The sequence below is a fragment of the Erpetoichthys calabaricus genome, chromosome 5, assembly GCF_900747795.2.
Source record: "Erpetoichthys calabaricus chromosome 5, fErpCal1.3, whole genome shotgun sequence".
Taxonomy (NCBI): domain Eukaryota; kingdom Metazoa; phylum Chordata; class Cladistia; order Polypteriformes; family Polypteridae; genus Erpetoichthys; species Erpetoichthys calabaricus.
This window is the reverse complement of record NC_041398.2, coordinates 163,156,410-163,172,797: the sequence shown is the minus strand read 5'-3', so window position 1 is coordinate 163,172,797 and position 16,388 is coordinate 163,156,410. Positions and strand designations below refer to the sequence as shown.

Below are 16,388 nucleotides of genomic sequence, written 5' to 3'. Positions count from 1 at the left end.
ATCAATCATCCCTGCACTATAAATTTGAGGATTTAATGGAAATTGTAGCATTTGTTCATATTTTTAGGGGAAAACTGAGGGCAAAAGAAAGAGGCTTATTTGCCCTATTTGGGGAAAGACAAAAGTCACACAGACAGAGTTAGTTTCAATACGGAGTAAATAACAAAATCAAATTTCAATTTAAGTCATGATTAATTAACCAGGCAGACAATCAGAAAGAAAGGAAAAAAAAACCAGACCAGAACTTGAATTGGGAAGATGATAAAATAAGTTGTGAAATTACAAGAAGTCTTTACTTCAAAAAACAAAAATCAGATACTAAACAATCTGGTAGCTCATCTTATATAAAATGGCTGCCATTAAAATACGAGCCATACTATGTACATAAACAAACCGGTCAGGCAACACCGTAACATACAAAATGGCACATGTCTCCAATAAAGTGAAATAAACAAAACAAACAAACAAACAAAACAAAACAATAAAATAACATACAAGAGAAAATGACCTTTTTCTTGATAAATACGTAGCAGGTGTTGTAACAATTCTAACAAATATTTGCAGGGTCATTCTTGTTCAGGCTTTTCTGTATTATCATTGTGTTTCATATTGTTATTACTTCATTGTGTTATTTTTGTATTTTCCGGCACTACATTGGTCTTTATCTTGCTAGCAAGGTTTCTTGTTGCTAGATTTGTGCTTGGATATTGTTGTGATGTCATCACTCATATGTTAATAAATGTGGCAGTGCACTACACATGTTATTCAATTTTTTGAATAAAAAAAGTACAAATGGTATCTTCTGTTTTAATTAGACAGGAAAGACATTCCAGTTTCAATTCAGTCTTGCAAACATTTTTGTCACTTTGAATCTTTGTTCATGTTCAAATTGTAGCAATAGTCACACTGTGCATGATATGTATCATCTATACTAATAAAAGGCAAAGCCCTCACTGACTCACTCATCACTAATTCTCCAACTTCCCGTGTAGGTAGAAGGCTGAAATTTGGCAGGCTCATTCCTTACAGCTTACTTACAAAAGTTAAGCAGGTTTCATTTCGAAATTCTACGCGTAATGGTCATACCGGTTGACAACGTCCGCCATGTTAAACTTTCGTATTTATGGCCCCATCTTCATGAAATTTGGTAGGCGGCTTCCCTGCGCTAACCGAAACCCATGTACGTACTTATTTCAGAAGCTGTGAGAAAACATTAAAAAGGAGGCGTGTCAGACGTCGTACATTTTCTGATGCAGCTAGATGGAAACAACTTTGTGACGCTGCCACCAAATACTCGCAGAAAAATCCACAAGTTCATAGACACGCTGTCGCTAAATACTCGCAGACAAATCCACAAGTTCATAGAGACGCTGTCGCTAAATACTCGCAGGCAAATCCACAAGTTAATAGAGCTTCTGTTTCTAGGTACGATCCCAATAATGAAAAGCAGCTCATACGAAAACAACAAAACACTACACATTGGATCCATGGATGTTGACTGTGAGTATTGTCAAGCTCTTAGGTAGAAATGTGAGTCTCCTGGTTTGTGCTGTAATGGTGGTAAAGTCTCTCTCACTCCTTTACGTAAGCTTCCTGACCTTCTTGAGGGCCTGTTAAATGGCGAACATCCTCAAAGTGAGCATTTCTTGAACAACAGTCGAAAGTGCAACAGCGCATTTCAAATGACATCATTTGGTGCTAACCAAATCGTTGAGGGAAATTTTATGCCTTCATTTAAAGTCCAGGGACAAGTGTATCACTTGATTGGCAGTCATTTACCAATGCAGACTGAGGAACACAAATTTTTGCAACTTTATTTCGTCCAGGACGGTGAAAAGGAAGCACAAATGCGGAGTGCTAATGTTTCTGGAGTTAACACGCCCCTGGTGCGGCAATTACAAAAAATGCTGCATGATTGTAACACTTACATCCAAGACTTCCACTCCGCAATCGATAGTATTTCAGATGAAGGCAAAGATTTCAAAGTTGTCATTCATACCGACAAAACTATTAAATGCACACAAATGCAGATTTAATACACCTACAGTACGTCAAGTTGGTGTTGTCATCGTTGGGCAAACGTTCGAGAATAGGGATATTGTCTTGAAAAGCACAGACAATAAACTGCAACACCTTAAGGAAACCTACAGATCCTATGATGCACTTCAATGTCCCCTCATGTTCTGCTATGGTGAAGACGGCTATTCTGTGTCTATACCTCAAGTTCATGCTGCCAGTAAGTTACCTATGAAGAAAACCGTCTCTGCAGCAAACTTCTATTCATACCGGCTTATGATCAGAGAACATCATGATAATACTATCCTTTTCTTCCAAACTTTATTAAATCAGTTTTTAGTTGATACGTACGCAAAAACTGAATCCAAAAGACTAAATTATATCAGACTAAATCAGAAGAAACTACGAGCTGAAAATTACGTCCACTTGAAAGATGCTATTGACAAAAACTACACTAATTTAAGGGAACTTGGTCAAGCTGTGATATTACCATCGTTGTTCACTGGAGGACCTCACTATATGCACGAGTGTACACAAGACGCAATGACATACATACATCGTTATGGCCGCCCTGACTTATTCATCACATTTACTTGCAATCCTAAATGGACTGACATCACTGAAGTTCTCCTTCCACGTCAAAAACCTCACGATCACCACAACCTTATCAGTCGTGTATTTTATCTCAAAATTCGCAAAATGATGGACTTGCACACGAAGAGTAACATTTTCGGCTGTACAAATTGCTACATGTACACCATAGAGTGGCAAAAGCGAGGTATTCCCCATGCACACATTCTGTTGTGGCTAAAGGATAAGGATTCAGCCAGCTGTCATCGATCAAGTGATCCGTGCGGAAATTCCTGATCCACAGACTGACCCTGCCCTCCACAAAATAGTAAAATCCACCATGATTCACGGCCCATGTGGACCTCATAATATCAACTCACCCTGCATGATGAACGGAATATGCAGAAAGAAGTACCCGCGTCCCTTCATCTCAGAAACTCAGACCGGAGAAGATGGTTACCCTCAGTACCACCGGCGCGCACCAGCTAATGGAGGACATACAATTAACATCAATGGAGTAGATATCGACAACAGATGGGTGGTCCCTTATAGTCCTATGCTGTCCCGCTTCTTCAATGCTCACATCAATGCTGAATTTTGCAATTCAGTAAAATCGATCAAATACATCTGCAAGTATGTTAACAAGGGAAGTGACCAGGCAGTATTTACAATACAAAATCAAAATGACGAAGTATCTCGATATGAAGCTGGGCGTTACATTAGTAGCTCTGAAGCAGCCTGGCGCATTTTCTGTTTTCCCATTCATGAACATTACCATCCGGTCATTCATCTTGCTGTGCATCTTGAAAACGGACAAAGAATTTATTTCACAGAAGGCAATGTTGCCGATAAAGTACACAATCCACCACAGACGACCCTTTTAGTGTTCTTTGACCTTTGCAACCACGATGATTTTGCAAAACAACTTCATTATAATGAAATTCCATCATATTATGTGTGGGCAAACAACATGTTTTGTTGAAGGAAACAGGGGAACACTGTACCAGGACATTCGGGAGTGAAAAAAGCTAATGTGCTGGGACGGGTCTACACTGTGCACCCGAATAACTCTGAATGCTACCATCTTCAACTGCTGCTCAACAAAATCACAGGTCCCACGTCTTTCAAATCTCTCAGAACAGTTGATGGTGTCCTACATCCAACCTATAAGTCGGCCTGCAGGGCACTTGGTTTTTTACACAACGATATCAACTGGGACGAGACTCTACAGGAAGCTGTTCTATCTCGGTCACCTCAAAAGATCCGTGAACTCTTTGCTGTCATGCTGGTGTTCTGCCAAATGGAAAACCCCTTAAACCTATGGGAAAAACATAAAGACAGCATAGCAGATGATGTTAGGAGACAGAAAGAAAGACATATACGAACAGAAGTCCACCAGTGGTTACATTTGATCTATAACAAGTGTCTACAGTTGCTTGAAAACTACGTGATTGCTATTGGAGGTCAATCTCTTGATCATTACGGTTTGCCTTCACCTTTCAGAGAACTTGCAGAAGTTACGTCAAATCTCGAGTACTTGAAAGAGACATCTTACAACACCTCGCAATTGGCCAATATAGTCACAAATAACGAGCTGTTGCTAAATAGTGACCAAAAGACAGTTTATGAGCAAGTCATGAGGAGCGCTGTCTCGGCCACTGGCACAGTGTTTTTCCTTGATGCTCCAGGAGGAACTGGTAAGACATTCCTCATAAACCTTCTCCTTGCGAAAATCTGAGCAGAAGGTAACATTGCCATAGCTGTGGCTTCTTCTGGCATTGTTGCAACTCTTCTTGAGGGTGGCAGAACTGCTCATTTAGCTTTCAAGCTGCCTCTGAACCTCAGCCATACTGAATCTCCCATGTGTAACATATCAAACCAGAGCAACATGGCTGAAGTGCTGTGACATTGTCAGCTTATTGTCTGGGATGAATGCACTATGGCACACAGAGGAGGTGTTGAGGCTTTAGACAGGACCCTCCAAGACATCCGAAAGACCAACAAACTTATGGGAGGCTTGACAGTGTTCCTGGCTGGAGACTTCTGGTAAACCCTACCAGTCGTGCCCAGAGGAACACGTGCTGATGAAGTTAAAGCATGTCTGAAGTCTTCATACCTCTGGCCACAAATCAATGTTGTTACCTTAAGAATAAACATGAGGATTCATTTGCGACAAAAAAGCTGGGGAGTTCTCTGCTCTTCTGATGAGTATAGGTGATGGCACCTTCATTCAAGAAAACTGTAAAATAAATATTCCTACAAATCTGTCTCCTCGAGAATACCTTACAAAGCCTTCTTCAAAATGTTTACCTCAATCTACGAAATCTCCACGAAAACGACGTGTCATGGTTGAGGGAGAGAGCTATCCTGACACCAAGAAATGACATGACTACGACTATAAACCACATTTTACTTCAAGAACTACCTTCACAACCGAAAACATATCAGTCTGTGGATTCAGTTGTAGAAGTGGAAGACGCGGTTCACTATCCGATAGAGTTTCTCCACACTCTAAATCCTCTAGGCACTCCTGAGCATAATCTAATTTTGAAGGTTGTGGTACCAATAATGTTACTGAAAAACTTACAGCCACCGAAACTTTGTAACGGCACGAGACTTCAGGTCACGTGTCTGCAAAAGAACCTAATTGAGGCAACTGTTTTTACTGGCAGTGGCTCAGGGGAGAGAGTTTTTATTCCTCGCATCCCCGTTATACCCTTTGATCTCCAATTTCAATTCAAACGCCTCCAATTTTCAGTAAGGCACTGCTTCGCAATGACAATTAATAAGTCTCAGGGACAGACCCTACAAAAGGTTGGCATTGATTTGAGGCAAGATTGCTTTTCACATGGCCAACTGTACGTTGCATGCTCAAGAGTGAGCTCAGCGCACAGCTTGGTCATATTACAACCGGAGGGCCGAACTGACAACGTGGTATACAAAGAGATCCTTAACAAATAATCATTTGTATATTTTCCCTCAGTTTAAAAAGGTTTACTTTTCTTCTTAATAAAAATTTTAAGGCAGTACTTCGCCACTGCGAAGCGCGGGTATTTTGCTAGTCTATGATAATATCTTAATTGTTGTTTTAATGATGTGCGAGCTGAAATTATTGAGTGTGTCATTCACTTTGCAAAAAACAATCAAAAACACTGTTCTTTGTGTTATTTTATGTTATCAGTGTGAGCCTCTCCCAGTATTTATTGTGTTAACTGTGAAAGGAGATATTCTATCGGCAGAGTTTCAGCACTCGTATGTTTTCTGTTTTAATATTTCAGGCTGTTAATAATAAACATTAACAGATAAAAGAATTCAGGGTGGTTTCATTATCCCTTTCTGGTGGTTTGCATGAAGCAGCACATCGTGAGTCACAACACAGAAGCTTCGGAGGTTAAACAAATTCGAAGCCAGAGTCCACTAGTACAGCTTGGGTGGTAAACACCGATTATAATGGGATAACTTTAAGTCACATGCGATCGCATTCACTTTCTTTCTTCCCTCATGCTGCTTGATCACCTTCATTTTTGTGTTAAGATCAATTGCGTTTTTTCCTGTAGTTGTACGGCAGATGCAACTGAATGCAGTCAAAACCACTGTAGGTAATAAACTATGATCAAGATGAATATGTCACGACAAAAGGAGCTGGTATGGTGAAAACTGTTCCTTAATTTAAGTTAAATTGATCTAGTACGGCGCTCATTCTAACAAATTGCGTAATTTGTTGGATTATTTTTACCTTCATAAGAAGCATATGCCTATCTGGCATGTTTTATTTCACAAGCCGTTTTGGCTGGGAGTCTTTGATTCCAAACCACTTTTTTTCTTTCATTATTAAAACACTCACACAGATCCCCACCTTCTCACCCCGCTCCATTCTTCTCCTATGGCTGCAGAAGTTGGAGCAGGTGATGAAACAAGGTAGGGAGTAAAAATAAAAAAAAATGTCCATTAGCAGCTATTTCAAAAAAACACATGAATTCAGAGATGGCAAGTCTCCGCACACTGCCATTGAAAAAGACATCAAGAGCAACTTGATGATACCTGAGGTGGACAGTGATATAAATCCACTTGAGTGTTGGAAAACACAAAACGTACATTTCCACAAACTGGGGAAACTTGCAAAAAAGCTCCTGTGCATCCCTGCATCAAACAGCCCTTTTGAGAGGGCTTTTAGCACTGAAGGAAATGTTGTAACATTTAACCATGCTTCTATGAAGCCAGATGTTTTGAATAGACTGGTGTTTCTGTCACACAACTTGAAGTTTCCTCAGTAGAATTTTATAATTGTCTAATTTTTCTGATATCTTAGTGAAATATTGGGCAGAACTTGAAGTTAGAAATTTGTTTTAAAATGTTCTTTCTGTGCTGTATTTGACAGAATTTTATATTTTTATAATATAGTGCAGTATGTTACAGTAGATTTTTGTTCTTGCTTGTATACTGCACAATTCACCTTACAGCAGAGCAGTTTATGTTTATCCGACTGTAATGTTCAGACCCTGTAGTTCATTTATAATTAGTATTTTATTTCCTTTGGATTCATACCTTGTTTATATTAAGGGAACATATCAGTTTAAAATGCTCTCATTGTAATAGCTTTTGTAGGTCTTGTGTGTAAATCCTGTAGGCCACTTTGAAATGGTTTATTCAAATTTGCACTGTCTGATCTGAGTAATACTTTGACTGGTGATTTTAATGTTTTTGTGTTATTTTACTTCAGTTTTAAATAAATAAATAAGACCTGTTTTTCCTTAAATGTTGTTTCCAATAATCTCATTAGTAATATCCTATTAACAAGACCAAGCTAGATCAAAAAGACTTTAACAAACATTTTTAAAGGATGCAAAATATTGTCTAATTATCGAAACATCAAAGTCCCAGAAAATACCGAGATAAAATTTTATGCCAATATCACACCCCTAAGTCACATTACAATTCTCTGATTTCTTATTTCAGTATTGTCAAACAACTGCCCCACCCAATTAACTCTTAAAGGCTATTTTTCCCCTGGTCCCGTCTATAACTTTGCTTAGTCCTTTTCTCTGCCTAGCTACAAAAGCATTCTGCTTGACCTGTTAACTGCCTTATCATTTAAGCCTGAACTGTGTGGTGGAATACATTCAATCTCTATTGATAAATAGAGTGAAGAGTCCCCAGAAGAAACAAGTTCCATAAAAAATGCAAACTGAATGGAATAATTTGTGTTTTATACTTCTGATTATTTATTTGTTCCAAGTAGGATTTTTTTTTTACTGTCCGATTGCCATTCTCATGTCTTTAGAATCTGACCCTTTCTTTCGCCTGACCATTTCTCTTCAACTACAGTTGAATATCTGCCACTTGCTTTCCTTCTAAATATTTATTATCTCTAAGAAAAATCAGAACTGGTCACATCAATAATAATAACTGCTTTTCACTATGTAACAAAATTGTTGGTGTTTAGCACTACTGCCTCACACATAAACTCATTTGTTTCCCTTTGTGTTTGCAAATATATTTCTGATTTTCCTTTTAATTCAAGTTATGAAATTGCAGCTAAACACTTCCATAGACAGTATATGTCACATTAAAAACACACTTCAGAAAAGAATACTAAATATACATAAATAAACTTCTCATTAAATACTGTATAATATTGTAAACCACAAGAACTATATATTTTAGGAAGAAAATGAACCTTTACATTTTTAGATGGAAGTCTTACCTGTGTTTTTTCTACTGTCCACTTATCCAAAGCAGTTTGATGGCCAATATTACTATAGTAGCTGTAGGATAGGTCATAATCTTGGGGATATCCGTCAAACCCGAAAATATGTTTATAACCAAGATGCAATAAACTCAGTTTGTCATCACCCTGAGCACCAACCAAACCGTAAAGATGTCCCTATATATGTAAAATAAATTATAGGATATAAATGGAATTACTAATTAACAGAAATATATTATCACAAACTGTACATACCCATGAGTATAAGTAAATATGTAGAAGGTACGTCAAGCCAGAGTCTATCATTAGCCCAAGCTTTGTGAAGTATAATATTACATGCTTTAAAATGTAACACTATAATTCATTCTCTCAAATATTCCTAAGATTCATTACAGGAATGTGAGAAGGCAGCAATACCAGCAGCATCAGCAGTCCAACACAGAATACTCTCCATTATCACTCAAAATGTGTATGTTCTTAATTGCTTACAAGAACACTTTCGGAATGTGAGAAGAAACTGGAGCACCTCACAGACAGTAACTAGATCAAGAATCAAACCTAATTGATCTTACTAAAACATATTATGATTACAAAAGGTGCTGTCTCACATTCGTTCTACACTATGTATTATATATGTTTAAGAGATCACTGTGACTGGTAGTTAGTATACATAAAATCTTGAAAAATCATTTTAAAATTACCTGTTGGAAATCTGTTGGCACTCCCAAACCAGTTTCATAAATGACTGACAAATAGTAAGATGCATCATGACAACCACAAAAGCTGGAAACCTTCAAAGACTGAATTAGGGTGTTTACTAACTTGAGACCTCCTGGGCTCTTCAGTTTTTTGTCAGCCATTTCATGAAGCTTCTTTCCAAATTCTTTTATAATATCAGAATTCCAAGGTCCTTTGAAGAGAAAATGAAAGATAAAGATTTTTATTTCATGCACTCATCACATAAATGAATACAATTATGTCAAACTGTTTTAAACCAAATATGTACCTTAAAAAAAATTTACTGGTATTTTGTATGCTACAATACGTGTGTATGAATTGCTTCACACACTAAACTATTTGATAAATTTTGCTTATATACAGATATCACTCTGGGAAAAACAAATTTGCTTTTTAAAATCTGTCACTATCAATATCTGAAAATCATTGTGTTAAACACAGATGGATATACACATTGGTAAGATATTAATTAGGGAAAAAATAAACAATCACATTAACAATTAATTAATCACAAGCTTTATCTCTAGATTAGAGAAAGCAAAAGTTATGTTTAACCTTTCAAACACTAACATGTTTTTGCTAACCTTATAAGCTAAAAACATTATTAATATGTTAGTTAAATAATACCTGAATATAAGTCATTTTCTATAATAACAAGAAGATCTAAAGCTTCTTTGTATTTTGTTTGTATTTCCCATGTCCAAAGAAGTTTGTCACACCTAAGAAGTTCGCCATACTTGTTTTTTAAAAAGTAATAGGATGAGTCACAGGTACCTGAGGAAAGATTAAAACATGCTAACTCTGAACTTTAGAACAATGAAATAAAAAATAATTAGAAAAGGAGCAACAGCTGTTACTCATCAAACACACTCTGCCAAGTAAAATTTAAACAGTAAAACCGGTTTATGAGTATGATAGCTACAAAGACAGGAGTTAAAATGACTCTTACTTTTTGCCCTGAGTTTGCACAATCTTCTGTATCCATATATATATTTTTTCAGATAGTTCAATTTACTCAGTATCGTAAATCTTGACATAGAGTGTGAAACCTTCTAAAGTATAATGTATTTAGTATTGTGGTCACAAGCATATATAACTTTATTTGAAATGTTAACCCATTCTTGAAATTTAAAGTCAGTAAGGTAGGTTTGGCCCAAACATTTGTGCATGGATCAAACTACTGTATACCAATCCAGAAGCTTCAGTTGGTATTAACAACATTTGTTCAGACTACTTTAAACTAGAAAACTAGAACATGGTACCAGGCAAGGATGCCCCTTGTCACCATTGCTATTTACAATCGCCATTGAACCACTGGCGGTTCACTGTCGAAATGCTTATCAGATAAAGGGGATTATCAGAGAAGGACTGGAACAGCAAATTTCTCTATATGCAGATGATATGGTACTGTATATATCAGACCCACAAAATACTGTGCCTGAAGTCTTAACAGCACTTACAGAATTTCAAAAGATCTCTCGTCTCAGAATTAATTTGAATAAAAGTGTACTCTTTCCAGTGAATTCTCAAGCATATAATATTAGATTGGACACCCTACCTTTTATCATTGCAGATCAGTTTAAATACCTAGGGGTAAATATCACAAGTAAACACAAAGCTCTTTATCAACAAAATTTCGCCGTCTGTATGGAAAATATTAAGCAAGACTTGAATAGATGGTCAACCCTTCATCTCACTCTAGCTGGAAGAATTAACGTTGTTAAGATGAATATTCTTCTTAAGCTACTTTTTTATTTCAAAACATTCCAATATACAGTACATCAATAAATAATTGTTTAAGCAATTAGATTCAACAATGACCTTATTTTATTTGGAACTCAAAACATCCACATATCCAAAGAACGACCCTACAAAGACCTAAGGCAGAAGGTGGCATGGCTCAACCCAATTTTAGTTTTATTACTGGGCAGCAAACATACAAGCTATAAAAACCTGGACACAAATAGATAAACATACACAGGCTTGGTCCGCAATAGAAGTAAAATCCTGCAGTACTTCTTTATATTCCCTGCTTTGTGCCCCAATTAATGCAAGTTATCGCCAATATACTAATAACCCAATTGTGCTTCACTCACTCAGGACATGGAACCAATGTAGAAAGCATTTTAAGATGGAGAATCTTTTATCTGTGGCACCCCTACAAGAGAACCACCTCTTTCAATCCTCGCGAATATATGCAGTTTTTAATATCTGGAAAAGATTTGGGATTAAATTGCTTAGAGATCTTTATATAGACAACATCTTTGCATCCTATGAACAGTTACATTTCAAATTTAACTTTCCAGCTACACATTTCTTTCACTATCTTCAAATTAGGAACTTTGTTAAACAGAACCTGCCGGATTTTCCTCATCTTGCACCCTTCTCCATGCCGGAAAAAATATTGCTCAATTTCGAGGACTTAAACACCATCTCTGCAACATATAAAATTAATTTACAGTCCCTCCCTTTCAAAGATCCAAGAGGACAATGGAAAAATGATCTCTTAATCAATATATCAGAAAAGGAGTGGAAAGTAGCAATACAGAGAATTCACTCAACCTCCATATGCGCAAAGTATACAATTATTCAATTCAAAATTGTATATCGAGCACATCTGTCTCGCTTAAAACTGTCCAAAATGTTTCCAGGGCAAGATCCAACCTGCAAACGCTGCAATCAAGTCCCAGCCTCACTGGGTCACATGTTTTGAGCCTGCACCAAATTAACATCATTTTGGAAAAAAATTTTAAGTGCCTCTCAGACAGCCTTTGTGTCACAATCCCTCCTAACCCATTAACAGTTGTGTTTGGTGTTCTTCCAGATGGGTTTAAAGTGGAGAAGGACAAACAAACTGTGACTGCATTCACTACACTTTTGGCATGCAGACTTGTTTTGCTAAACTGGAAGAATCCTAATTTTCCTCTTTTAAGTCAGTGGGAAACCGATGTTTTATACTATTTGAAATTGGAAACAAATTAAATTCTCAGTTAGAGGATCTGTACAGAACTTTTTCAAAACCTGGCAAGACCTATTCAATAATATTTAGAATAAGCTCTTAAAGCACCGAGTAAGCAATTCTCTCTGCATTTTTTTCCTCTTCTCTATTGCCCTATTAAACTAATCAATTTAGGTATGTCTACAAGCTTTAAGGTTTTACCCCATTGGCCATGCTCTCTTTCTCAGGGGTGGGTGTCAATCTGTTTTCAATTCTATTTTTTGTAAAAACTGATCTATTTGTATGGAATGATTAAAATTAATAAAATTAAAAAAAAAAATAGAGTCAGTAAGGTAAATTTTCCTCGCTTAGGCTACAATTCAGAAAAAGAATACAGGTAATATAAAAATATAAAAACACAAGAAATTTGACATGAGAGGAGACGATTAAGTCCATCAAGCTTATTTGTTTAGCTAATAGCAAAGATGTCCCAATATCTCATCCAGACACCTTTTAAAGGTTGTCATAGTTTCACCTTCCACTACATGACTGGGTACTTGTTTGCAGGTTTCCAGTACTCTCTGCATAAAGTGGCTTCAGTTTTAAATGTGCTTCCCTCTAATTTCCACTGGTACTGTCAAGTAGGCTAGGGATCTGCACTGGCAATCGGAAGGTTGCCGGTTCGAATCCCGTAAATGCCAAAAAGGGACTCTGCTCTGTTGGGCCCTTGAGCAAGGCCCTTAACCTGCAATTGCCGAGCGCTTTGAGTTGTGAGAAAAGTGCTATATAAATGCAAAGAATTATTATTATTATTAAGTACATGATTCACCATTTAGTTGAAAGAATTCTCCTGGATCTACTTTATTGCTACACTTGAGAATTTTGAAGACTTGGATTAGGTTCCCACACAGCCTAAAAACTAAACAGGTTTAATTCTCTGAGCCTGTCACAGTAGGACATGTCCTTAAATCTTAGAATAAACCTGGTGGCTCTCCTTTGTATATCTTAAGATTCAGTCTCACAATGTAAAATGACAACACTTTTTTTTTTAAACATTCTAAACTAACTAAAATGAGAGTAAACTAAAAATAACTGAAAAAGACAAATGATATATTATATATGGTTGCTCTATACTCACAAAATATACATGTTGATAATTAGGAATTGAAATTTGTGAGCAATTTAAGGATGTTTCTTGCCAAGGCACTTAAAAGGCATAGAGCCATTCTCTATGGAAAGTCGGCAACATTTTGGTTATATGGCAGCAGTCCTTATCTCTGCACCATCCAAGAATACCTATTAGCTTTCTGTCGATTGACATTTGAGCTTAGGTTTGTAACTCATTGACAAAAACATGCAAATTGATTTTTTTTTTTTTTAAACTTTGGTTATATTTTTGAATAAAAGCGTATGTGTTTATTTGATATTTGGACTACAGTCTTCACACATTATACACTTCACGTCATTATTAGTATAACAAGGAAAACGTTTCTGCTTTAGGTATGTGTTCAGCATTTCTTGCCTCGCATTTCCTTTCATCCTACACATACCCAGATCTTTGTAGACACGGAACACGCATGAAATGCATGTATTCCAAATAACGATATACTGTATTATTTACCCTATACAACTCCAGGCACCTCACACACATATAATGAGCCTTGGCTTGAGCTGGGAGAACTTTTTGCCTGAGTTAAGCTCCGTCAAGGTTGGAATAGGATAGCAGGCTGCTTGCTACTTGTGCTGATTGACACATTTACAAAACAAAAGACATCGATGGAGAGGTGCGAAAGAATTTAAGATGGGCTGGGATTACAAGTTTTTTCCTAGGCTTCAGCGATTCTACTGTTAAGGAATAGCTGAATGAAAATTAATTACTAAACCAGTTACCATCTAAGCAAAAGTCAGTACAGAGTATGTCAAATTAGAGCAGTAAATATATGATCTAATTTAACATTCTGTACTAAAATATATATAATATACTCTGTATATATACAGTACATACACACATTTATATAGGTGTACTTTTATTTAGAATTTTACTTACGCTGATCATTCAGAAATCTACTTTCTTTAAGCACATTTAAAAACGTAAGCGTTGATGCTTTTACACGTTCACGTTCCTGGTAATAAAGATCAATCCTTTCCATTAGACTACCAGAAGCAACTGTCTCAAAATTCTAGACAAAGAAGAGAGAAGAAGAGTTTCAGACCAATGCACAAGGATAAAGAGAGTTATGTATACCATTAGCTGTAAATCTGGTAAGCTTTTAAAAATTAATCAAACTTGATCCTGGCCCAGGAAGTTCCACTAGGGTCTTATTACAAGCAGACACTTCTTTGTGAAGAGATTTAGAATATGTTTTGATTTTCCAAAAATGATTCCAAATGACATATAATCATTACAATATTTCATATAGTTAGTAACAACTTATGACTATCACCTAAAAACCTGACAGATGGTACCAAAATTTGTCGGTTTTTATGTAACAAACTCTGCTGGGAAATAAACTTGGGAAGAAAAGGACAGGCTACAGAATAGATTAAATAACATAATATGAATATAGAAGTGGTCAAAATAATAAACCTACCATGCTGGATGGCTTGGAATTAAGGCGATAATATTTGGTAGGACCAAAAAATCCTTCTATACTTTGCATGTACTTGCTTCCTCCAAGTACAAGATATCCAGAAGTGTCATTAAAGTGAATATTTTCTTGGAACCTGAAAACATAAAAATTAATAGACTGTAATACTAGTGTACATATAAAACTAATGTGGTAAAATTTACACAAGCTGATTTCAAAAATAATCTTTACACAAGACTTCAGGCTCTTTCCAGATTGTATTATCATATTTTTATTGGGTTATTTAGAGAGAACTGCTGCTTCTACATAAATTTAAAATGCGTCAACTTCTAAGATGCAAGTTTTATATGTGCATATTCATGGGCTCCACCATGGCACAATTGTTAAAGCTTCTGCCTCATAAACACACATACCTGGAGTCAAATCTTGCAACTAGCCATTATCTGTGTGGAGCTGCATATTCTCACCAAGCTTTTCTTCCACATTCCAAGAGACCTATGTATTAGGTCATTTGGATATCAGGCAATTCCACAAAGAGCTTGTGTGAATTTGTGCACGAAGGGACCTTCGACATACTGAGGACATGGTCATGGTTGTTTTCTACCATGTTTCCAGGACAGGTTTAGTTCCTGAATTGGATTAAGTTTGTTTAAGAATGTTATGTAAGGATTGTATTAATATACTGTCCTAAACATTATAGAGGGCACTAAGATACATTTTTCCTTGATTTACTCCTCTGCTCCACAGTCTACAATTACAAATTAAACAATTCTGACTTGATTAAAGTGCACATTGCATACATTTTGGCCACACCATGTAGAAATTACAATAATATTTATACATGGTCCCCCCATTTCAGGGTACCACAAGTGTTTGTGATTACTCAGGTGTATTTCGTTGTTTCATTAGTGCAGGCATAAGATACCTAGGCTTGCTTCTACCCTTGGACTCTTAGTTGCCATTGTTCAACATAAGGAAAACAGTTGTACCAAAGAAATTGAAAAAAGCCATTATGAGGCTGTAAAACAAGAATGAAACCATTAGAGACATTGAGAAAACCTTAGAATTATCTACCTCAAATGTCTGGAATATCATTAAGAAGAAAGAATGCACTGGTGAGCTAAGTAATCATTAAGGGACTGGTAGGCCAAGAAAGATGATGACAGAAGAATCCTCATTATGGTAAAGAAAAAGCCCCAAATGCCTGTCTGACAGGAGAGTAAATGTGTATGTATCAGAGAAATCCGTAGAAGACTTCAAAATGCAAACCACTAGTTTGCCACAAAAACAGGATGGCCAGGTTATAGTTTGTGAAAAAGTACTTAAAAGAGCCTGCAGAATTCTTCAAAAGGTTTTGTGGACAGACAAGACAAAGATTAACCTGTTTCAGAGTGATGGCAAGGGCAAAGTGTGGAGACAAAAAGGAACTGCCCAAGGTCCAAAGCCTACCACCTCATCTGTTAAACATGGTGGTGGCTGGGTTATGGTTTAAGCATGTATGGATGCCACAGGTACTGGCACACTTATCTTTATTGTGATGTAAATGCTGACAGTTAAAAAATGTAAAATTCCTGAATGTCCAAGCCAGTCTGATTTAAATCTAATTGAGCATGCCTTTTATATGCTGAAGAGAAACCTCAACTGGACAAGCCCCCTAAACAAGCAAGATCTGAAAACAGCTGGATTAAACGCTTGGCAGAGCATTACCAGATAAGATACTGAGCACCTGTTGATTTCTAAGAATTACAGTCTTCAAGCAGTCATTGCATGCAAGGGATACGCAACAAGCACCAAATTATGACTGCCTTAATATACCTAACACTGCTATGTC

The 16,388-nt window shown here is 36.7% G+C and overlaps 1 protein-coding gene across 2 annotated transcripts in view; it reads right to left on the bottom strand.

Moving 5' to 3' along the window:
- LOC114652019 (protein sel-1 homolog 3) overlaps positions 1 to 16,388 on the bottom strand; it is a 78,362-nt gene that overhangs the window by 27,581 nt on the left and 34,393 nt on the right. For both annotated transcript variants that reach the window (XM_028802167.2, XM_051927640.1), the window contains 5 exons: positions 14,561 to 14,693; positions 14,017 to 14,149; positions 9,659 to 9,805; positions 8,995 to 9,203; positions 8,291 to 8,470 (listed from right to left, as the gene is read on the bottom strand). In XM_028802167.2, coding sequence (XP_028658000.1) covers positions 8,291 to 8,470; positions 8,995 to 9,203; positions 9,659 to 9,805; positions 14,017 to 14,149; positions 14,561 to 14,693 — 802 coding nt within the window. The remainder of the gene's footprint in view (positions 1 to 8,290; positions 8,471 to 8,994; positions 9,204 to 9,658; positions 9,806 to 14,016; positions 14,150 to 14,560; positions 14,694 to 16,388) is intronic.